This window comes from Linepithema humile, chromosome 3 (assembly GCF_040581485.1).
Source record: "Linepithema humile isolate Giens D197 chromosome 3, Lhum_UNIL_v1.0, whole genome shotgun sequence".
NCBI lineage: Eukaryota > Metazoa > Arthropoda > Insecta > Hymenoptera > Formicidae > Linepithema > Linepithema humile.
In genome coordinates this window covers 1,024,513-1,050,030 of record NC_090130.1, presented here as the reverse complement: position 1 = coordinate 1,050,030, position 25,518 = coordinate 1,024,513, and the positions used below count along the sequence as shown (strand labels likewise).

General features: G+C 31.8%; 3 protein-coding genes across 6 annotated transcripts; 1 reads left to right on the top strand and 2 right to left on the bottom strand.

The window, feature by feature from the left end:
* The first annotated feature begins 1,271 nt into the window (after positions 1-1,271).
* LOC105677826 (uncharacterized) lies at positions 1,272-18,880 on the top strand. Of its 4 annotated transcripts, none has more exons than XM_012376960.2 (9): positions 1,276-1,495; positions 7,435-7,660; positions 8,621-8,789; positions 9,787-9,973; positions 10,898-11,098; positions 16,037-16,203; positions 16,758-16,853; positions 17,203-17,381; positions 17,565-18,880. In XM_012376960.2, the coding sequence occupies exons 3-9, from the start codon at positions 8,721-8,723 to the stop codon at positions 17,785-17,787; spliced, it is 1,122 nt and encodes a 373-aa protein (XP_012232383.2). In that variant the 5' UTR covers positions 1,276-1,495; positions 7,435-7,660; positions 8,621-8,720; the 3' UTR covers positions 17,788-18,880. The 4 variants fall into 4 exon arrangements, with proteins under 4 accessions (XP_012232220.2, XP_012232154.2, XP_012232383.2 ...); XM_012376882.2 differs by having other exon boundaries at positions 1,276-1,648; XM_012376797.2 differs by lacking the exon at positions 7,435-7,660 and having other exon boundaries at positions 1,272-1,648; positions 10,904-11,098.
* Positions 18,881-19,511: 631 nt separating this feature from the next.
* On the bottom strand, positions 19,512-22,830 carry LOC105677125 (odorant receptor 46a-like). The gene is made up of 6 exons (XM_012375561.2): positions 21,587-22,830; positions 20,963-21,351; positions 20,403-20,738; positions 20,039-20,240; positions 19,744-19,899; positions 19,512-19,646 (listed from the first exon to the last, which is right to left on the bottom strand). The coding sequence occupies exons 2-6, from the start codon at positions 21,322-21,324 to the stop codon at positions 19,593-19,595; spliced, it is 1,110 nt and encodes a 369-aa protein (XP_012230984.1). The 5' UTR covers positions 21,325-21,351; positions 21,587-22,830; the 3' UTR covers positions 19,512-19,592.
* A 592-nt stretch (positions 22,831-23,422) lies between these two features.
* On the bottom strand, positions 23,423-25,517 carry LOC136998739 (odorant receptor Or1-like). The gene is made up of 2 exons (XM_067351851.1): positions 24,988-25,517; positions 23,423-24,714 (listed from the first exon to the last, which is right to left on the bottom strand). Exons 1-2 carry the CDS (start codon positions 25,344-25,346, stop codon positions 24,366-24,368), a joined length of 708 nt encoding a protein of 235 aa, XP_067207952.1. The 5' UTR covers positions 25,347-25,517; the 3' UTR covers positions 23,423-24,365.
* Position 25,518: the final 1 nt, after the last annotated feature.

The window sequence follows — 25,518 nt, the reverse complement described above, 5'->3', positions numbered from 1 at the left end:
TTATTTGTAGAGGAATTGAATTTCTAAAAAATCTAGACATACTCTATTGAGTTAGTATTATGTTAAATAAGTTAGAACCATATGTTGCTGTTTAACACAAACGCTTTTTTAGTTTTAAATATTATTTCAGTTTTAAATTAAGAATATTTAAATTAGAAACACAAAATACACGCGCACCTAAACAAAATATTTTTATAATGTTATACATATTTTGATTAGAAAAATTAATAAAATATAATCCAGATTTTTTTTTTTTTGCACAACACTTAAAAATAGAATGATATTATTTGATCTGTTATGTATATTAAAAGATATTAAAAATGTGTTAAAAGGTAAAGTCGACTTAAAATGAATTAAAACAATCATAAATTTTAAAAAATAGTTAAAAAATCATGTAAACAATTAGCGTTATCATTAAGACAACTATCAAATAAAAGAAATTAAGATGAAGCAAATGGAGGATCAAATAATAATAGAATAAAAAATATTTGGAGAAGGACAAGATAGACGGAGCACCGTTCAAGGTAGACAGGAACCCCTTTTTGTTGCCCCTTTTATTACTTTCCATAAGTTCTTTCATCAAGCCTGAAACGTCCAGCGACGTGAAAGTAACAACAGTGGTGCTCAGTTCTGAAAAAATGTTGATTAGCATTCCATTAAATCGGTAACCAATAAATATTAATAAATACGTTACGTCGACGTTTCAGATTACATTGCTCTTCTACAAACTGCAAATTTGCGTTTTCAAAACGCATTCAGAAGCTGTTTAAATTGTCAGAAATTTTGCACGTTTATCGTCTTAGAGCTGTCGTACAAGTTGTACAATTTAATTATTCAGAAACTTTATTATTTATTTAAATTCTTTTTTGAGAAAAATTTCAAATGCAAAAGTAAAGGAAACTTAATATTAAGTGCAAACTTTACTAAAGAAATAATTTTTCCCAAGTTGTCCATTTTTTATTGAAGTAATCTTCTACATGCTGATATATCTAAATAGTTAATGATTTTGCTTACCTCTTCATTTTTATAGCAAGTGCTTGTTTGAGAAATGCAAACGGATCCGGAACGCCGGTTACCTTTGCCGGTCGAGCGATCATGCTTGGCCAGAGATCAGATGGTCGTTCTCACCTGCCGGCAGGATTCCCCCGGTTTGAGACGCTCTGACACACCTGGTACACCCGACTTCGACTTGGACACACTCTCTGGTGGGGCCTGTTCAGCCTCGCTTCGATGCATTATATACGTGGGCCTTCAGTTGTCACCACGACGTCGGCAGAGTCGCATTGCGTGTTATGGTCGGTCTGCCGGTTAACGACCGGTTGTGGAGAACGCTCCAATTATTGTTACAGTGGTGCGGATCGTTTTTCACGAGAATATTTGTGTCCAAAGCGTGTCGCAGTGTGAAAATAGTAAAAAAAAAACGTCTTGGCATTTCTCGGGAATCAACCTGAAATCTAATTTCGGTCTCACGTGGTTACCAGTTTTGTTGAGAATGGTTCGTGTGCAAGTACATAATCAATTCATAGAGCAATGAATTATACAGAAATTTGGCAGTTTAGTTTTTTAATATAGTTTGCTTGTGGATTGGAAGATATTAGTGTTAAAATTTGATCTAAAATAAAGTATATTACGCAAGATGTATGTCAAGGTAGGAATTTACTCTGATAAGCATACTCTGATAAATATCCTAGGTTTATTAAAAAGTATTTTGAAGTAAAGAAGAGAGACGATGTCCCAAAAATACAATTTGTATGGAAATATTGATCAATAGATTTATTAAAATCATAAAATGTCATTAAAATGATGCTGCAAGTGCTAACTTGCTTTAACAACATTGTTTATATCTCAAAATCGAATAATTCGAGACAAAATAAACATTTTGAAAACAGCGATAATGTATTGAAAACAAGTGTACGCGCTGCGCAAGTTTATGCTATCATAATAATTATAACAAGATTTTTTATCTGTCAATATTTTGTTATTATTCGATATGAGAGAAATTACATCGTGTTAAATTGTACGGGCTTAATTATAATTTACTAAAATATCTATCGAAAAAGATTTATATTTATATAAAAATATAAATATAAATCTTTCTTGATGAAATAAATATATTTTGCACGAGAAAAATTAAATTATGATAATTGTTAAACATCTGTAATAAAACTTTAAAAACAATTAATTGAAAAAAATTGTAATTAACTTTTGCTATTTTGTGGTATATGGAATGTGAACTTTCTGATGATTATTGATGGTTTATTTTTTGGTAATTGATGTCACACGCGACACTTTTATACACTGATATGATTACGTGCCATGCAAAAAATGTGATTGCAACATACCAATTCCTCTTACAAACTGCGTCTGGCTAAAAACGATCTCGCCATACAAACGGACAGAATTTGATTCATTGGTCATGCTCGACCTTGCCATCTCGAGTTTACCTTGAGCCAGAGTCGCTGATAAATTTGACGAAACTCGATGAAATGTATAATGACGCAGATGATAATTACGACATATTTAATGTGACAGTCTGATCGTCGAATGAGTCATTTATAACTCAAAAAAAACATGAACGTAAAATTTACTGTGTAACTGCTATTTTCCCTTATAGAATTATTTGATCTAGTTTTACAGGTTTCGCTCTGAAATAGAAAAGCCGTGTGTTATTCGGGTTAGTAAACGCACACGTTCTACATTTGATATATCAAATATTTCTCAAATGTTCGCACGTTAATTACGTACGCGAGAGGCTAAAGTGGATTCAAAGACGACGATTGTCTAATGGATATCTAATGAAAATCGAGCGTGATAGAATGCGATCGCTACTTTCTCGCGTCCGTTAATTATAACTATGATTCTTAACAATTTTGTACGCATTAACACGCAACGCATGAGAAGTTTCACTTCTATCGGAAAATATCGCAATAGAGAGTATGTGTTCCAATAATAAATTAATATAGTTCCTATAAGGCTTCATATTCTTTCACTCTTTAATATTGCGCGACATATTACATGATACTATTTTTTATTTTAAAATTGTAGGAAAATATATATACATAATTTAATTTTTTATCGCAAGTAAATATTTATAATAGTTATTTAATATCTATTAAAAAGGAAACAAAAAGATTTAGAAAGCTGCATCTGTTGATCATTTTGACTGCACCTATTGATTTCATCCTGCTACGCCACACAATAATAACAATACTTTAAATAACTTCAATGTTATTACGATAGAATATGCCATGTGTCATGGAGCGCTCAAACAAATCCAATTTTGTTGCAAATTAATGTAAATTGTGAACAACACTCGAGGTGTTGTCGAACAACACAACTGCGTAAAAATTTTTGTTGTATTTGATCTGCTGCAAACGTACGTTTATATTAAATACTTCTACAAATTTTTGTTTCTTTGAAGAGAAGAAATAAGATTTGTATCATCATGCTACGAAACAATTTATATATGTATTTTAGTGATCACGATGATGATCACGAGTTTTCGTGGGAAACTCACAATTACTCTTAGCTGCTTTTTGTTTTCACGTTTCAATCAACGATGAACTACACTGTTGTAGATGTCACGAGATGTACGTCACGTAACAAAAAATGACTTTGAAATATAATAGTCTTAAATATATATATTATTATGTCTCGTCGGAACACGTGTTTTCTTCGAAATGAAAAAATGAAACAGGAAAAGTGAAACAGGAATAACGTCTTACGTCGATAATGACTGCCGGTTTTGTGACAATTATTAATTATTGCTTGATTGTACATAAAAAGACATTCTTTTGTTGAATTTCCTTGTCTGATTATAGTTAAATTCTCGTAATTGTTCTTTTGTTAGAGGAAACTGTTGCGTTTGCAACAATCGCGTGTTATCGCGTATTACGTCAGCAGCCTACATACCTAGTTTACATAGTGATCATGATATCTTAGAAGCATTAAACATGTTTTTAAAGCCTAATGCGCCAAATAAACCATTAATTTATGATTCCGCTTCAAATCATGCAATAAAAATATAATAAAAGATAGCATCGTCGAATGCTCTTTTTCTTCTTGCTTTATCTAGCATTATATACAAAATGTCAACTGAATAAATACACTAAAAAATAACAATAAAAATAATAAGAGATTGACAAAATCATATAAATACGATCGAATCTTTTACAAGATTTTGTGTACTCTGAGAGTTTTTATTTTTTTATATCGACATTTTTTGTATCATATTAATTTTCTTTCTTTTTTGTTTAATCGAGTCTCATTTTTATTTAATAGATATTATGTTAAAACCATACCTTCATTATGTAATTTAGCGAACTTGCTTCTGTTCGCTCTTTCCCTCTGGTAGATTTTGTTTTGCCCGATTTATGGTACCGCGTAATACGGAAATAGAACTTTAAGGTACGTTTGAAATCGCTATATCAATACATAAATAGATTTTTACAAACACGTTTATTTCAAAAAGTATAAAATTAAAAATAACTTTTTATTATCAAACGTATATTTTTGCGTGCAATTTTTTGCAAACATATTTAATAATACTTATATTAATATATATATCTCAAAATGTATTAAACAAAAATTCTTTTTTTATATTTTATTCTTGTTACATAAAACTTGATTTTAAGACTTAATATTATTTAAACATACATAGTTTCTCGTAAAATGTTTATATAATTCTGCAAACTTTTGCTATATTAATTAGCTACTGTTTGAATTGTTAATTTTGCAGTTACATATATTGCCTCACACTTTTGAATAATATTTTTACGTGCAGCAATCCGTGATGCAGGTGATACCCAACACGCAATAGCATATGATTACGTCAAGATTCCTATTCTTTTTCTTCATCTGATCATCGGAGCGCAGCGTCGTCATCATACTTGTCGAAGTACTGTGAGCGCGGTTTTACTTTCACAGCGCAAGATCCCAAGTCATTGCGCAATATACGCAAAGCAATAAAACCGCACACGGAGGTTACTGAGCCCTCGCAAGATCGCTATTAATAGCCGAGCAAACACTGTCATCGTTAGTGTAAATTTTTTGTCCTATAAATAGAATTTTTACATCGGCGATAGATGAATAATGAAAGTACTGACGATAATCTCTGGTAGTGTGAGAGATTCTTTAGATCCCAATGACCTACCTACTGACTGGCTGTTCGGGTTACACAGCTGGAAATAAGTTATTTCTCCATTAAGTCCCTTTAAGCATCGCTCATACCAACTTATTGTCCTACAAGCCTCATTCCGTTTGCTCTGTTTTTCTGTGCTTGATGTATTAAAATTTGCAAGTTCTTTTTTTTGCAACAACTTTGATATATACAATTTGTCAAATTTCACAGTTTATAATACAATAAAAAGATTAATAATTTCCTGCATAAATTTAAATCATGATAAATAATAATTGCACTTTTCAGTTTTTTGATTAAATAAATGTTGATAAATGCTTATTTATATAAATATGAATTTTTCAGATCTATCGTCTTTAATTTCTTCATGTGATTTTAGGTATACTATTTGTATAGAGTAATACAAGAACTTATAAAGAATATAAATGTGTCACTCTTGTATTTTCCACTGCACAAACTTCGGCTGACTCGACAGGATACTAATAATAAAAGCAGCACGTCGAAAAATTCATAGACGTATCATATTACTTTGCTTATGTATGTCCTCGGTAACATTAAGAACAATTGGCCTTGTACAAGAGAATTTTTATTTCTTCAATCGCGCAACAACGATCATGAAACTTGGCGATGCTCGGTCATTATTTCAACATTATCGCGGAATATTTTTAGTATCTTTATCGAGCATCGAAATCTTGATATCATCAGCGCGATACTTTGCTGCGCTTTCAGAAATTAAGTATTTAATTGTAAGGAAACAAGCTGAATATGTGTTAAGATGGATTTAAAACTTTAACTGTTATCGTAATCTGTGTCGAGAAGCTTACATTCCAAAGTGTCGCGTCATAATGTCTTTAAGGATTTTTATGTCAAGTGCAGGCGCCGCGGAATCGGAGGGGGGGGGGGCTACGCCCCTCTGAAATTTTTCTGTTTTTTTAAGGTATTTCATGATCGAAAATATTGAGCATCAAATATTTACATCAAAGGTGGAAAAATGAGTCTTTTTTTTTTTCGACTATTTACTCGTTCAATTGAAGTGCACTATATAACGAAGAAAATTAAGCGCATTAAGTTAATTAGAACAAAAAATCTGTGCATATTTTTCGCACATTTATACTACCCACTGAGTGGCCTATTATATGATGTTTGAATAGAGTTACATACATATATATATACATATTATGAATGTATTATGTATCCCCTTTATAAATTTTGCCCCCTCAGATGAAAAATACTTTCGTGGCGGTCAAGTGTACCGTATCTTTGTTTTTTTTCCTCTTCACATGTGACTTGATGGGAGAAAAGCGATAAAGCTTTCTTGGTAGAGAAACGCAAGATTTATGAAAGTGCTTGATATAACATTAAATTTTCTTACTGCATTAATTTCTTTACGATTCTGTAAAAAGTTGAATATAACATTTTATATCGTCTTAAGATAATTATGTACCAATACTGTATTAAACTTTTATATTTATGCCTCATTAGATAAATTAGAAATAACATAATTTAAAAAATAATTCTTTTCATTCAAGCGATGGCTGTTGTTGGAAACGCATTAAATATACATGACGACACATCATTCGCGCTAATGGCATGGAAAATCATGGGGCTAAGTCGGAATCAAAGTTTCATCAGCACTTAAGCGTCTGGCAAGACTGCAGAAGCTTGCCTAGATGCTAAGACCATCTTAACATAATTCGTATTGGAGTTTCCACAAAGAAATATCGCATTTTTCTTGTGAACAGCGGGATGGCTCGTGAGATAGTTTGTGAAGGCGAAATAACCTTCGTAAAATGGAAATTCTTTCCATCATTAAACGTAACACCTCAGCGGAATTATTATTGTTTACAAAGCGATGTTTTAATCTCGCGTGTTTCCTTTCACTTTATGTACTACTGCATTACGTACTTTGCTCGCAGCTTTGTTCTGTGTTTATAACACCGTGTTATTTATGAATTACGTTGATTAAATTCTTAGATAAAAGAATGATTTAATCATTAATTCATGTAAAAAATAGATTAATTTATTAAAACATAAAATGCTTCACTTTTGAGCAATAAATTGTGGACTCTTGCAAAGTGGCTAATTAATCTTTATTTTTGCTAAGTAATACAGTCAAAAATTATTACACCCACGCAGCTCAATTGCCTTGAAAGAATAGTATTTATTTATGAAGATGTATCGAAGTAATCGGATATTTGCAGAGAAGAGCACAGTCATGCTTCAAAGGAATGACCTTTGAAAATAAACGACGCCGATCAAAGCTACTCTCACGCGGGCAATCTTTCTCAATTTTCCAGACATTTATGGAGTGACGGATGCGCAACGCACGTGACCGAGCACGTGAATGCGGATGTCGGGAAAATCGTCAATCTTCTATTTCGTATCGTCTCGCAAGACTATTATCCCTGATCATCCTTGTTTTATGCACAAACGCATCTCTCACGACTCTAGTACGTGACTTACGACGCATCGGATGGGATTAGGAAAAAGGACCCTTCCGAAATTGCCGACTGATTTGGCATGGTGAGTCATCTGACCACATCCGATGTGGAGGGTATAACGATTGTGAACTCATGTCAGGTATGCTTCCGCGGAGGCAGTGTGTGCGACGAAAAAGAAACAAACCCAAACGACATTTTGATAATTGTCACGGGTCATTATTTCAACTGATGAAAACATCCGGGAAAGAAGGAAATAACATGTTTACGTTCGCGAAACATTTTGGCCTTTACGATGATGAGATATATATTATATACGAAGTGATAAATGAGGCATTATACATAATGCCCGAGACCAGTCGGGCAGAGTGATAAATAAATATACATATATATATATATTTTTTTTTATTTATATTGCCTGATTAAAGCGATAAATTAACAAATGTTTATCACTCTGCCCGACTGGTCTCGGGCATTATGCATAATGCCTCATCATCACTTTGTCCATAACATATATTATACATACATTAGCTAAATGATCAAATCATAAAAAATATAATAAAAGAATTTAATACTTTTGTTAATTCAATGTAATATCATTTCATTTTGAGGAAATACATTTACGTTACATTACTTATATAATGATACTTTCAAACTAATCAAAATATATATAAATGCATGTATGCATATATAAATGCTTACTTTTTTATAATAAAATTTTCTTTGTCTATTAAATTCCATAACGCTATTCAACAAATTTAAGATAGCATGCTTTCTATTCTGTTGCTCTTTTAATTCCACGTTTAATTACATAAATAATTTAATAGCCGAAATAGCTAAAATAACGTAATATTTTCCTGATATAGTGATTTAATATAAGTGATACAATCTTCCGCTTAAGAGGTGCAAAGCATAATTGTTATCTACGACATAATTGTTATTTTTTTTATGAATATAAAAAAATTATCATGTAACGGCGTTAATTAACGATGCTTAATCGTGCTCTCATTACGTGTCGTTATGCCATCTGTGCTCACCTTTGCAGATTCACCGGACGTGGTGGAAGAAGGGAGAGTGACCTACGGAGGACGTCCTACGTGTTGCGCGCGCATCCCTTAGGGACACCGTTTCACGGCACGAGCACGATGCAGCCCGATGAAGAGATTCAGTATGCGCCGAAGAGTCGGCCGGTGAGCTTTTACGACAATTACAAGGTACGAATTCATTCACGTGTCTTTGTTTACGTGTTTTAGCACTGTCAAAAGATTCGCGTGACAGCGCAACGCGATCGGCATTAGTTATGGATCCGATGATTTTCGTATCTCTCGAGTGGCAAAAATCACGAACAAGTGTCCCTGATTTTTTAATAGAATTACTTCTTATGTTAAAAACTTTTAAGTAATAAAAAAGTTATGAATTAAATTTCGGAAAAATCAAGTTGAAAATGTCTACGAATAAAAGGAGTTATAATCTGTGACACTTCTCGCATAATTTTACATAACTTTGTATAATTTTTGCATGGTTTAAAATACTAATTGAACAGTATTCCGGAGCAAATATACATACACTGAAACTTAAAGTTTATAAACTCATTATGCTTACCGGTAATGAGTTCTAATGATACGATATAAAAGCAGCTTCTCATATTATTAAATATGAATATATTGCAATGCAAATATTCTGCGATGCTAGAAATAGTAATTAGAGCGCCGCTAGAAGAAGCCGGAATAATGTTTCATAGCAATGTAAGCTCTTCACTATAATCGATATTAATTATCTATAATTCAGATGCTCGCTATGCATTAATGCATTAATGTAAAAATTATCATAAATTTACATTTTAAGCATTTATGTTAAATACTTGTTTTGCATGCGCATTCCGCGTTTTTAGCGGCAGAAAATGATGTCTAATCTAACAGCAAAATTTTACAGAGCATTTAATTAGTTTTATCTACGGTACAATCATATTTCTCTTATGAAAGTTTAAGGTGAATAGTACGTTCAACTGTTGGCAAATTAACAGTTTTGCACAAACTAATTAATTTAAAAAATTACGCGCATAGTATCATGAATATTAAGAATAGCAACTGACTACAATTTTCTTTGCTACTTATTTTTTTTTTGACACTATGTACAGTTCTCTGCCTCTTCTCAAAGTGACGAGAGACATTCGCCAAAATTAACGCGATTGTTTTTTTTTCGACTCCGCAGGACGTACCGGCGATGTCGGCATGCGTCACGTCCGCTATGAGCGTGGGCAATTTGAATCATGACGGCAATGGCACATCCACCATGTCTCAAAGTAATAACAACAACAATAGCAACAATAATAACAATAGGGTCAATAGCGCCATTAGCGCGGGCAACGTATCGAAGATTCACACTGTCAAAGTTATGGGTGAGTTGAATGAACTTTTTTCGGTGTGCTTTGTACATGTATAGCTTTTTTTAACGCGCGTAATTTATGGATAAATAAAATAGTTCCTAAAAATGTAATTAGTATTTCGAGTTCTTTTTCTTAATATGTTCGAAAGCTTTTTTGTAAAGCGTTACTTAATCTTCAATTTCAAATTAATCTTAAATTAACTCAGAATAATCATTGCTACACAAATTAGTTTTTGATTGACGATGTTGTCTTCTTAATGATGTTGTTGAAATATTTTATCATGAGTTCTATCTTTGTCTTTTAAGTCAAAAAGCTTAACATAATTATAAAAATAAAAAGATTAATGTGTGTGTGAGATAAATAACTCGGATGTAATTCATACCAGTTATGTATTCACACCGTATATTAATCTTCTATGTTAGGTTGACCTATTTGTTCCACTTCAGGTGTTTTCAACGTGCGAAACATTATCGTCCTGAATTCTCGTATGCGCCGCGTCGCTCGTCTTCGGGAGCAATGTTCACGCACACGAAAATTGCTTGCACTGAGAAAATTATGTATTTCAAAATGAAACAGATGTTCAATAATTGTAGTAATTTTATGTTTTCTTTAATAACAAGAATTTTAGGAAATTGCAAACGTCTCTTCTATAATTATATGTATCAGCTCGATTACAGTCGCGCTCATGAACGTTTGAACGCTTAAAAGATTAAAATAATATTCCATAAAGTGAAACTCGTTGACATTGTTCATATAAGCACTCGTGAAAATATATACACGAGAAATATCGTGACGCGTGCTAACGGTCGTAAATTTTTTTAACGTATTTTTGTCGAACAAGATAGATTTGTCATGTAACGTTCAGTAGAATTCATATTCTATCGAAATTCTTTGATAAAATTGATATTTTATTGAATAACTTAACTGTATTGCCAGGTGCAGTGTCAACCGGGAACATTGGGCGAGTCTGCCGCGGCGACAAAGAGAAGGAGCTCGATCGAGCACCCTCGATGGCAAACTGCTTGTCAACCACGGTTCCTGTCAATCTAGCCGCTTCTCAAATAGCCGGTCGACATACGCCCACGCGAAATTCTCTGAGGCACAGCAGGATGATCATGATGCATCGGACCGGCCATCGTAAGTGGATAGCATAACAGCTGATCTTATTTTTCTCGAATTCCACATAAAAGAAATATTTATTTTCAGTTTTTTAATTCTGAATTTTATTTTCAATAAATTTCTTTAAATATTATTAAAAAAGCGTATGCAATTCTATTCAAAATAATTTGAACATCATACGCTCATTGCGTTGTGCGTTAAAGCGATGCATCTGATAGAGCAATTTTACGGCTCTCAATTAGAATGCAGTAATTTCTTCTTTCTCCGTTCGTTATCGCCGCACATACCATGTATTATGATCGCAAAAAATTATAAGCACTTAAGAATCTAGGTGAAAATATACAAGAATGCGCGGAATTGGCGAAGAACCGTGAAGCGCGAAGAAATAGCGGTCTTTTTTTAGCTCTTTTTTATCAATCCGATGCAATCGCATTACCGTATAATTTGCTTTTCACGATAGGCGGCGATTCTTGATCAATTTCTCCCGAAGGTGAGATCGCGCGCGCTCGCGAATGCAACATGTAATCCGTTTCTCAGCCACGGAATGCGACCGGCCCGGTATCGCTCGATTTTCTCGATTTCTTTCGATAATCGCCTTGTCGCTTCACACTGACACATTACTTACACAGCGCTACTATATGTTTAATTCTGCAGTAACGAGCGCGCGACTGTCGCTTTTAATGCGCACTATCGTTGTCGGTCAATCGGCAGGATCGAGGTTGCTGCCAAGGCAGACAGGAAAATTATAATTAGCACTACGTAGGTGGTGACGTAGAAAAATGCAGCGACTTTTTATCACCGCGGTAATTAGATAGCATAAAATGCGCGCGGCATATAGTAGCTAATGGAAGGCGCTAAAAGTGATGAAAACGCGATGCACATGACGGAAGCTTTTACGTTAAAGAGGCGGACGAAAAATCGGGATAAGCTTTATATGCGTAGCAGTGTACGCGAAATGGATCTAAAAGATATTAACATATAAATATCATTTTGTTAAAGATTATTACAATATAAAAGAAAAAGATTTTGACAATATCTGTCGGCTGTCTAAATAAAATTTTTAATACAAATATTAATGTTTCGAAATTACTTATGAATGTACGTTACGCTTCTCTTAGTTAAATCAAATGAGAAAAATATAATTAAAGAACATAATCGTAAAACGTTATGTGGATTTTATATTAACAGTATAATATATTTCCGCATTTATGTACGAAATAGGCGCTCGTTCTTTTCTTCTTGAATTACCCTCGTCTATGTAATCCACCGCGTTTTAAGCGCTTCTTGCTTCGTTACCCACCATACTTTAAAGTGGATGCACATGGTTCCCCGTAGATAGCGGAAGTACCGGGCCGGAAATATATCGCGTGATCTTTTTGGTATGCGTTCGAAATACGCAGTCACAACTTGGCGCGCGAATGTAAAAAATTCATTGTATTTTTTAATTGCCTCTCTCTCTCGCTTTGCTCCATTTCGGTACTGGCATTCAACGCTCTCCTTTTGCCAATTTCAGTACGGGCACAGTACCTTGAATTTACCGGCAGTATACCGTCTCGGTACTTGACATTTGACATTTTCTTTTATTAATTTTTGTACAGATACAGTACCGTAAATTTACCGGCAGTATACCATTTCAGTACCATTATTCAATACCGATTTAGATAATGGGTTAGTACTAAACCATTGTTATATATTTTAATACTGGTTTTGTACTATTCCAGTACCGAAATGTAAAACCCGTTTTTCGGTACTGGATCTGTATCTCGCCAGTATCTAATACTAGTCTGATGTATGAAATTCCCACATGGGATGTTACTTAAAATCGCTACACCTCTTGATTTTAAGAAAAATAATTCCCATTCATTGGATTATAATTTCAAAGAGCAAAACTTCCTTGTCAAAAAATGTATTACATTGAATTATAAATCTTTATAATTTAAAAAAAAAAATCAATTGCACATATTAATATATATATTTATACATAAACTATTGTACAATATATATGCATATATAGCTTATATTCAAATTCTAATTCTAAAGAAACAGCGTGCTACGTGAACAATGAGCACCGTTCTCATTCCTTTGCGAGGAAAGCATTCTTTTGCGCAAGCAATACGTGCTCATAAAGGGCCGAAATTGATGAAATGTGTACGCATAATAATTTCGTTCTGCCCTATTCAAGAGTCGTTCATACATTTGACGCGACCCTAGCTCTATTTCGGGACCAGGCGGGCCAGACTTTTAAATCTGCTCGCTATTTTTACGCTCAGTTTTTAGCGTCTTTAGACGCGTAATCCGTATTTGGTTTTCTTTCAGAAATGTCGAATAATCGTACTAAAAATTGCTAAACTTTCAACAATTGTAGACTTTTACGAAAAATGTTACAACAATTTTTCTGTATAACTCATATTTGAATTATCGCATATTAATTAATTGAAGTATAGCATGAAAAATATAAAAAGAAAATTAGTAGAACTGAAGGTGGCCACCGAATATCCTGAATAATTAATTAAGAATGAATTGAAGGCTTCTAATAAGCAGCTGATGATTATCGGTAGAGTGCAATCACCCAATTATCCCGCGGCCAGTTTCTTCTTGCGCAAGCCACATCATTAACATTATCCATGCAGCGAGGCCAGCGGATAATGAAAACGTACCACCCAGTACGTTTCCACGTTACGCGTGTACGTGGGTTGTACACTTTGCGGCAAATTTGCCGGTTATAACGACGTATCAACGAGGACCACGTTGCTCATTGTTGGCTCTCCGCTATAATGCATGCGTTTACGTTCACATCTATACGAGCGAGGTCATTCACGTAGTCAATGCGTTCGATACCTGATGCGGACGAAGACAAATTACAGGTAGTTGCGTACTTACGCGGTGATTGCGTCGCAGCATACATGTCGATGCTAAATAATTTCATTCTTTATAAATTTGACATACAGTGCGAAATAATTTTAATTATTTATTTTAATTATATAACGGCACACTGTATAAGCCACATCAAATTGCTGCATTTTCTAATTAATGATGTGGCAACAATAGATTGGTAATTAAATTAAAAGTGATGAGTGATTCGTTCTGTCGTACATTGTCGCCGTTTGATTTCTTGGTACGACCCTTTTTCCCTTTTATGCTCGCACCGGTATATTCTCGCATTGTGCAATAAATACGGCATACATGTGGCGAGGCAGCACAATGCAAACGACGTATTCATGTCCCGCATTCTTTACTGTGCGAATCGCTCCTCAAAGAAGCAACAATATCCGCTACTTAACGGTTGTGGCTGTTATTTTGCTCGTTATATTAAAAACAATCCAAAAAATCCATGAAAAAACCATTTTTTATATTGTAAAGACTTATTTTTCATAATAAAATTTAGCACCAACAATTTCAAATATGTAATAAGAATTTAGAAGCACGTATAATAATTATTAAAAAAACGAAAAATTTGTTTTATTGATAAGAGATTTTTTTATTATATTATAATTCGCATGTTCAGTATTAATATAGCACATTCTATATTTTTATGCCATCTCTTTGAGAGAGTAAGTATGCGGTAAAAGCCGGCTATGTATCGTTGACTGTGTGATTTCTATTTTCACCGACTTACGGCGTTCTCATACCATATGGGCGTTTATGTTCTGCGGTTGCACCTTGCCTTATTCGTAAGTTATAGCGCGTATCTGCGGTACAGTTAGAGCTCGTCCGAGATGCAATCCTCGCGCGGCAGGTGCCCGCATTGCAATTCCGCGAGTAAAAATTGTTTTTCATTTCCGACTTGGAGCACGTATCGCATCTTTCACGGTTCGACGTCCAACGATGACCGTGAGACGTTAAAATTTTATGTAGATATCGTGACAATAAAATTTTTTCTTTACACGCATGTGAGACGCAAAGCATATATATATATTTCTCAGAAATGATCAAAGTAAGTTACTTGTAATTTTTTCTACTCCTTTGATAGCCTACTCGTTGTACGACTAATCACTCTTTTTCTTACTTGATCTGTAAATATTGATCGAGCCATTATTTATGCACGAGAATCCGTTATCATTACCATAGAGAATTTTTAATATCTAATCTAACTTATATTTATGGCTAATTTCTTCAGCGTCAATTAATTCTGTTTATAGATTAAATCTTTATTATAACTTTATGATGAAAATAATAAGACAGGGAAACGGTTGTTGTAAAATTTTCATATTAAGCAATCGCTTCTGTTCGATATTCCGAAAGAATAATTGTCGCGAAATCTTGCGCAAACGATAATAGTGGGCGATTTGCTATGGCAAGGACGCTACGTTCGATCACCCGGTTATAGGATGCCTTGTAAGGAGGAACGGTGACGAGGCCGTTCTGTTCGGAAACTCTTTTTCTTTCCACACGAGTTTCTCGACGGGGTATCGGTCGACAATCGGCCGTTTACACCGCGGGAAAATGTGTGTCGTGAAAGAAGATAAACGGCGTGTGCATGTCTCTTTGCAATGTCGAATTACCTAATAGGTGATCGACCGCTTGGAAATCTTTCTGAAGCCTGGGAGATTTGCGAGATAAAATCTCTCGCAACATGTGACGTGGCAAGTTGCGTTATCGACTCTTGTTGATCGTCGAAATAATAATCCCACGATGACTAAAAGGAGATATAAATCGCGGTAGAAGAGTAAAGGCGGCAATGTGAATGGTTAACTTTCTTCCCATATGACTTCATCTTATATTCACCTTTATGAATGATTTAATACTTTGTTTATCAAAAATATCAATTTATATCTTTTAAATAAACATTTAATTTATCTGCAACGTTGTTATGAAAGATATTTAGAATGGAATTATCATCCGGTAAATTCCACATAAATCTGTAATTATCAACGAAAATAATATCCCTAATAATCGTATACGGATTATTAAAAATAGTATTGTAGCACGGAAGTTAAAAAATAGGTTTACTTTTAGGCCCGGAAAAGTTTTTACCTCCTTTGGTGTATCATCGACGAATAGCCCGATGCCTGGCGGCGTTGCAAACCATCTTCGGCATCGCGGTGACTTCCCTGTCATTATGGCTGCTACTTTGGGCACCGCACCTTCCTGTCACGGACAATCCATACTGGAGCGGCATGCCTGTAAGTATCACGATTTCATGCTGTAGTCGAATTTGCGTTTATCATCATGACGATGTAAAAATATAATACATAGAATGGCAGTTCTGACTAACAAGATGAATAATTCTATTAGACTAAGTGCACCAACACTTACTTATTCAACTACGCTCGTATATGTAATATGATATAACCATGAATTTTATACTCTATAAGGATGTGCTACTATTTTTCTTATTAACATTAAATGTATAAGTCGTCATTTATTGACGACTGCATTGATTTGCAATAACCGCTTCGAATGATATATTTTTTATAAAGTTCACAACTTTAAACTTTAACTAATCAAAGGTAAGTATCTGATAAAACTAATATCTTTGTCTACAATAAAATTTCACTAACAATATTTCACAATCTTATGATAATCACATACAATGCTCCTTTACAATAAATGAAATATATGTAATTACTAACATGTAAGTATACCATGTATATTAACACTTTATGAATTGCTATATCTTTTGCAATATTTTCTTTGCGTTTGTTTGGTTGAATAATTTCAATTTCATTATCTTCAGCTTCTGATGTCGGGAAGCTTCGGGATTTGCCTTCTATGCTGTTTCAAGAAGGAATATCCGGGTATGAATCCTGGATTTTGTCTTTCCGGTACGAAGGTAAGAATTCTAAATGAGTCATCATAGATTTCTTTAAAAAAATCTCAAGGTCCAGCCGCTTATTACTCATTCAGTTTCTATCATGATATATTTTGTACTGTTAAGAAAATGTAGTCTAAAAAATATAATATCTCTATTATGATTTATTCTAATATTATTTTATCATATTTTTGGATCGCAATATTTCTGAAAATTTTATCATGAGAAGAGAAACAATTTGATTTTAATTTTATTTTGATTTCATTAGTAACTTTTATGATTTTTGACAGAATAATTATATATAATTATTCACAAAAATGTAGTATTATTATCTCTTGACATGTTATCGCACTTACTTTCTCCCAAACAGGTGCTTAGTGTGCTTTTGGCGGTGCTGGCGACCGTCGCGTGTATGAGCGCATGTATATTCTCCGCGATGCACTTGTCGCGTCTCATGAGTCTGGAATGTACTCCGCCGCGGGTATTGAATGCCACGTGCATATGCAGGCCACGTGACGAGTTGACTAATTCACTCGAAGGTGTAGTCAGGTATGCTATAAAATCTGGCTCAGATTGATATATTATAATTTTTCAAAGTATTTGAAAAATGATAGAAAATATTGGAACTTGTGCTTTTTCAAAGAATAACATAGCGTTCATGTTATCGCATATACCATTAATAATGTATCAGTGTGTAATGCATGCGAAATAATATTTTGTGTATTTCACCAGATACATGGATCTTAATTGTCCCGAAGTAGAAAATATCTTGACGATCCTCCTCATTTTCTCATGCACTTGCAATGGATTAGGCGTCTTCATAGCGGGATGGTACACTTACTTACATTGGAGCACGAGATACAAGAGGCCAAAGTATCTACAAGTTAGGACCAATACAGTTTCCAGCAAGATCAGTAATAGACCGATCTACAAATCAAATCTGGAAGAACGATGACGCTTGTAGATGCTATATAACGACCGAAGTGCGTTCGTTTTGTTGTGATCCGCCGACATTTTCCACATAACTTGATCAACAATTTTACATATACAATGAAATATGAACAACTGTGAATAAATTTTAATTTGCATTAATTCACTAACAGACACCGTTATTCTGATAAACGAGATATCAAAATGATCTGATTTAATAAATAAATTTAAATACAGATATTAATTAATTACAGTGTTTTAATATTATTTTTTTAACAAGATGACGATATCGTTATGACAATAACGATTGAAAGATGTTACACTACTTAACAGATATGTATTTTAAGAGTTATTTGTGGAAACATACTTTTTATAAAAATATGGGTAAAGAAATTTTAATTGACAAGCTGGAACATTGTCATTCTAAACATGACAACAATTTTACAGAAAGTGGCATAATAAATGAAAAGAAAAATTGTGTGTGCATAATTAAAAACTAATAATATTAAAATACATAAATGGATCACACTATACGATGGCGCAGTATATTATAAACACTTCGAGAGTCGTTAATTAGTGCTCATTTTTTTTATTATGGAGGCTCAGTATTTGTTTAAACATAATGTGTGTATTTATACGTGTATGTACGTGTGTCTGACTGCGCGTTTGTCTTCCAATGTGAAAAGAATTTATGGAAGCGAACAGAGAATATTGATATTCATATCCATTTATATATTAGAAGTATATACATAATATACAATATTTATAAATAATTATAATACCTCAGACTATTGAAATAATGTAATATTAAGACATTTGCGTTTATCTTTTATATATTACGTTAGATGTATTTAGTGTAATAAAATAATATTGAACAAGAATTATTGTGCGTTCGAGGAAAATAAGTTTGTGGCAAGAAAAATTTAATACTAAATTGTGTTAACAATGTTCAATCTACGATTGCTCAAAGTAAAAAATAAAAAATCGATAGAACTTCGTATCTACGATGTAATAAAGAAGCGATATGAAAGGAAAGAGAATTCAGAAATATCATATATGTAATAATTCTATTTGTTTCTAATTTTATTCACTAATAAGAATCTTTTGTACTACATAAATATTGTGTTTTAATTTATAATTTTATTCCTCTACACAAACTAACGAATGATACATTTTTATGTACATTCAATTTTTAAATAAACTCTAATAAAAAATCTGAGTAAAAATTTCACATAAGATTAATTTTATGGTAATAATTTATTTCTGAATCTTTAACATGTCTGTGATTTTGTAAGAAGCTAAATGTGGCAACATTACTACAGTAAAACATTGCACAAGTAAATTTATATTTATTTGAGATGTCTACAGCATTGAGTAATGCCTAATAATTTTCATTTTAATTAACTGATACTGACAGCTACAAATGACACAAGATTCATTGTGATGATGTATCCGCTGCTAAATTCGATAAGCTTCGTTGCGCGTTTCATAATTATTAGAAGACTTTTCTTGCAAAGTATTTTTTTAAAATCTTACTTATATAACGCAATAGAAAAACAGAAAAGGAAAGAAATATTAGAAATGCTTGTAACGATTTTTACTTACATTCTCAATACTAATATAATATTAATATAGTGCTTTAATTTATATAATTTCTATTTTTCTTTAAAAAATTAATACTATTTTACACGTTAACAGTAAAAAAATGTTAAAATTTTTAATAAATATCTAATAAGTTTTTCGAAAATTATCTAGTATAAAATTACCAACTTCAACATTGTACTTGATTTTAAACAATAACAACACTTTTGTTCATTAATAATGTTATTATTATTCACTCGTTTGATGCAGCAAATTGAAAGCCGAGTATGACATCTTAAGCAACTGTAAAAAATTGCATAGATATATTTAAACATACTTAAAATTATCTGGGATATTTGTATTATTTAATAATAATTTTTATCCCTTAACTGACACTAACAGCTACAAATGACTCAAGATTCATCGTGATTATGTACATGCTATTAAATTCAATGGGAATTGTGGCGCGTTTCATAATTAATAGAAGACCTTTCTTGTTGCTTTTATTAAGCATCGACCACTCCATATTATAAATATTATTCGCCAATTGAAGACTCTAAAAAGAATATCAGAGAAATATTACACATTATATGAAAAGCACATCATATATTTCTCTTAGCTATTTAAATGATATTTAATAGCAATTTCTGTTATTTAATAGCAAAGTTAATTTTTATTTTAAACAAGATATATACTTTCATCTTGACCTCGTTCCCAAACCAACAATAGATGAAAATTTGTGTCAGAATGGCACCTGTGTACAACGATAATGAAATAAGGGTCACGTAATCTGTCGCCATTGCTAATCGGTATAAATTCGAGCACACCACCAACATGCTCACCGCGAATTGAAGAGCGATTATTTTCGCAAACATATTATTCACCGCGTACGCATATCTGCGATCGAACAGAAAATTGTCAATTGATTATGCTACAAGTAACTGTTAAAATTATTGGGATATCATTGTGAATTTGCATCTTATAATCGTGTTTTATAGACCGATGCACAATATATCAGCGTTTTTCTTTTAGAGTAACATAATTGTTTAAGAAACTAACTCAAAAATACGAATGTGATGAGAAATACAATCGCGCAGAATGTCTTGATTTTGTGTCATTTTTGTTAATCGATACTCCAGAATTTCAAGCTGACAGCAAATATGCAACAAAAGTGCACAAATTACACCTTCGCAAGCCACATTTACTATACCGGAGGTTGCCATGCCTATCAGTTGGTGAATGTATACGAGAATATATATAACAAAGGATGAGTAGTCGAACGGTACCCATGCCTTATATGTCAAGTTTCCTTTTTTGAACTCCGTAACAAGAGATGTCAAAATTGTCGATACAATTGCCATCAAGACGATAAATAAATATCGCAATATGCTATTTCTGTAAAAAAAAATAACGTAAAGATTTTTATAATTCATTTATTTTACAAGATTAAAATTAAAATTACACACACACACACACACACACACACACACAGACACACACATACACACACATTGCTATATTACTTTATAATATTTAAAAGAACGATATATATATTATAATTTTATTATTGAAGCATGACACTGTGATGCATTTATTTACACATATCTGATAATACTTACTGTATTATTTTTTCAAATTTCTGTTGAATCATTACTTCGCGTGTTTCACATGCTGCAAAAGGTTTCTCATTGAGAACGTTGAATATTACCATAATATTTTTGCGATCTACCCACATATAAACTTGTTTATAGCCTGCGACGAATACGGTTAACATCATGTATAGAGAATTGGTGAATTCATCAGAATTTTCAACGTTGAATATCATGTTCATAAATTGAGATATCGAAAATATATACAACGCGGAGACTAAAAACATAGCGTAAGTTTTATAAATTATGTGTTTGAATAATGATGTCCATGACGACGGTTGCCAACATCCAGCGAAAGCGCAGACTAAGAGTGTGAATTTCAGCACGCGCATTTCAGTCTTTCTCTAATATAATTTTGCCTATATTGTTATTAATATTACATTATTAATTATAATTATAAAATATTTTTCTTTTATTATAAAAAATTAGATGTTTTATTAAAATTAGAATAAATTAAAAAAATGAATAGAAAAATTTCTATTCAGAAAAATTGTTTTTATGTCCCCGAATTATTCACTTTTGCAAACTATTTAATTTATTTTACTTTTTAATATTGAGATTATTATCTACAATGTAATATGCATTTGTACCTACAAAAGTTTCTGCTTGATCTGCTTGTATCACGTATTGCTTGCCTCCACATTCAATTTTCTATCATTAAAATTAATTTAAACTGTTTAAATAATTTTTAGTAACATTGCTTGGCGAAATCCTTGTTATACATTTCAAGATCAATTTTGAGAGAGAACGGAATACTTTGGGTGTCTATAGTCTCGCGACTCGACTTTCTAATATTATTCACAGCCCTTTGTATCTTGATCCGTTATTATCGTAATATCTATATGTACAATTTCTTATAACAACGTCCTCATGAAATAATATTTTCATGAATCGAAATGCAACGTATAAGATACATGCTTTTGTAATAAATCGTCTAATACATCGTGTCATTTTTATAGACATAGCGAAAAGGGAAAAAAAGAGATGGAAATGACTTATTTTATATATTCTTTAGTAAAACCATCATAGTTTCTTCATTGTACAACAAAATATTAAATTTATTCCTCTCTACTGTATTTCATCAGATATCTTCAAATGTTGATTAACAAATCATTAAGTGTAATTTACCTTTATGAAATCTTAATATTAGCAGGTCATACTCTGAATTCCACAATAGCGTATTTTTGTCATTACATTGAGTGCGACTTGTACGTAAGTCGATATATGTCAAATTATAATGCACTGTTCAATAATGGTTCTTCTTATATTTTTTTCTTTCTTTTCATCAAATAGAGATAAAAAAAGAATTTTACTCCTTGAATGCAGATTTCTCTAAGCAGCATAATAACACAGATCGAAAGTTATCCAAAGTATCTAAATAAACATTTTGTCATTTTAATACAAAACGTATTTGTACGAGGGCGAGTCAAAAAGTTTCTGAAAAATGTGTATGTCTTAAATTGGATATATTGAACATATGAAAGATATTTTTTGAGAACATTGAAAAAGCTAAACTCAAATTTTGAATAGAATAAATATTTGTGAGTCTCTTTGTGTGCTATTTTCAATTTTTTATTTATCAAACAATTAACAAAATAATATTGTTGCATTGAAGTTGCATTCGGCAGATTGACGTAAAATGGCAATAAGAATATATCTTTACCAAAATAATTGCTGATAGATTAGCACTTCTGTGTGCCACGCGTATTTCGCATGTTTATAAATAATCCGCATGTTGGTAAAACGCTAGAACTCATTGTCAGCGAAAAAGTGACGTAGCAACATGTGATAAAAATGGTTTTTCTCTCTTCTGCATGCTAGAAACCTAGAAAAAAATTAGTAAGTAAAAATAAAAATAGTAAAACTAGTAAAAAATGGATATTTTAATAAACCATATATAATGTTTTTATCTCAAATATTATCATAAAATTTAATATTTACTATCAACCGTCTTTTTTTCAAAAGATAGTTTAAATATTAAACATTTATTCTATTATAGATATATTTTTATCTGCAAAGTGTTGTTCGATTATTATTGGAAGAGTTGATAAGTTGATTTTTACATACTTTTTTTATAAGTTAGCTAAAGAAAATGTTGCACATTTAAGTGCAAAAGAAGAGAAATTGAGTTAAAAATATAGCACATAAAATATATACAATGCATATAATATATAATATATAAAATATGTTAAAAAAACAAGTACATACGTTTGTGGAAAGAACCGCTGTGCATATACAAAATAGTATTATTTTAATTAATGCAATAAATAAAAAAGTAAAGTCCGTTTATTAATAATGTGATTACACTTGAGTTTGACGCAGCACATTGGAAATTGAGTATGATATCTTAAGTAACTGAAAAGAATTAAACGTATATTTAAAATTATTTATAATTTTTCTGTAACAATCACATAATCAATATTTATTGTTTTTATTAACTGATACGAACAGCTACAAACGAATTAAGGTTCATCCTAATTATATACACGCTATTAAATTCGATGGGAGTCATCGTGCGCTTCATAATTAATAGAAGTGTTTTATTGTTATTATTGCTAAGTGTCGGCCATTCCATCTCATAAATGCTATTCATCAAATGAAGACTCTAGAAATAAAAAAAAAGAACATAATAAACACATATTGCAATTATAAATAGAATATAATTTAATTTAATTAATTTAATTAATCCTTTATATGTGTTAAATTGTTTGAATTTAATTAGTTTAAACAAGATATATACTTTTAACTTGACTTCATTTCCAAACCAGCAATAGATAAAAATCTGCATTAGTATTGCACTTGTATATATTATTAATGAAATAACGCTCATGTAATCTGTCGCCATAGCTATTCGACATAGATTTGAGCATATCACCAACATGCTGACAGCAAACTGGATAGCGATTATTTTTGTGAACCTAATGTTCACTGTGTACGCGTATCTGCGATTTAACAGAAAATTTCAATGGATATCTTTTTTAATAATTTCTGATATTATTATTCACTAATCGTTAAATTCGTACTAGATTTAATATATAAGCAAATTAAATTAATAATTAAATTTGATTTGGCTTGTAAATAAAAAATAAGATTCTGTTATTATGACTGTATTTGTAATAAAATTTTCTTGTATGCAGTCTTTTTCAAACAAATCTTTTGAATTTTCTATTTTTTATAAATCAAAATTTGTTCTTATTTTACAAATTGCTGTCATAAAATTAGTTTAAAATTAATTCAAAAATTCATAGATAAAAAACAATCAAAAAATCTATAATACCTCGTATTTATTTGTTTACTACGAGTATTCTAGTAATTTTTTGACTATTTAAAAAATAAATATCAATTATTATGATTTTTATAATAACAAAACTGTTCAAAAAACTAACTCAAAAATACGGTTGTGATGATTAATACAGTCGCGCAGGATGTCTTCATTATGCGTAATATTTTTCAATCGATACTCCAGAATTTCAAATTGGCAGCAGATGTGCAACAACAGTCCGAAAATTAAGCTCTCGCAAGCAACATTTATTATACCAGAGGTTGACATAGCTATCATCTGATGAGTATACACAAAGTAATATGCAGCAGGGAATGAGTAGTTAAACGGTATCCATGCCTTGTACGTTAACTTTCTTTTTGTGAAATCCGTAAAAACAGACGTCAAAATAATCGACATAATCGACATTATGACGATGATTAAGTACCGTAATGTATTATTTCTGCAAAATAATAAACTTTTTTAAATTTTATAAAATTAAATATGTTTTTTATTCCAAAGAGTGCAAAACAGTGTAATTAAAAAAAATTGAATTATTCAAGATATGTGATGTGTATACCTGAAGTTATGATACAAAATACACACTATGTAAATGTATAGCGTTAATTATTTTATAACTGTTTTTAATAAATATTTTTTTTACAAAATGTATCGCACGAAAAGAGAACGCGACTAATACATACATTTACTGGTGCAATTTTTAAATCATACTTACTGTAATGCTTTTTCAAATTTTTCTTGAATCATTACTTCTCGTTCATATGGCGCGAAAGGTTTCATCTTAAAAACATTTATTAACATTATGATATTCTTGCGATTAATCCAGATGTAAATTTGCTTGTAGGCTGCGACAAATACGGTTAACATCATGTATAAAGCATCAGTAAATCCGTCAGAATTATCAACGTTTAATACGATGTGCATGAATTGAGATAACAGAAATGCATTTAATGAAGTAATCAGAAACGTTGCGTAAATTTTATAACTTATATGTTTAAATAGCGACGTCCATGAAAGTGGTTGCCAGCATCCAGCGAGCGCGCAGATTATGAGCGTAAATTTCAGCATATCCATTTATCTTTAATACAATTTTATCTAAATTAATTAGTTACATAAATTTTTATTAAAATTACAACACTGTTTGTATTTTGTTTTAAAACTAGTTTGAACTTTGTATAGTATTTACTGACATTAGTATATTATCTGACATTATTTGACTGAATAATTGTTGCACATCCCAAAATCA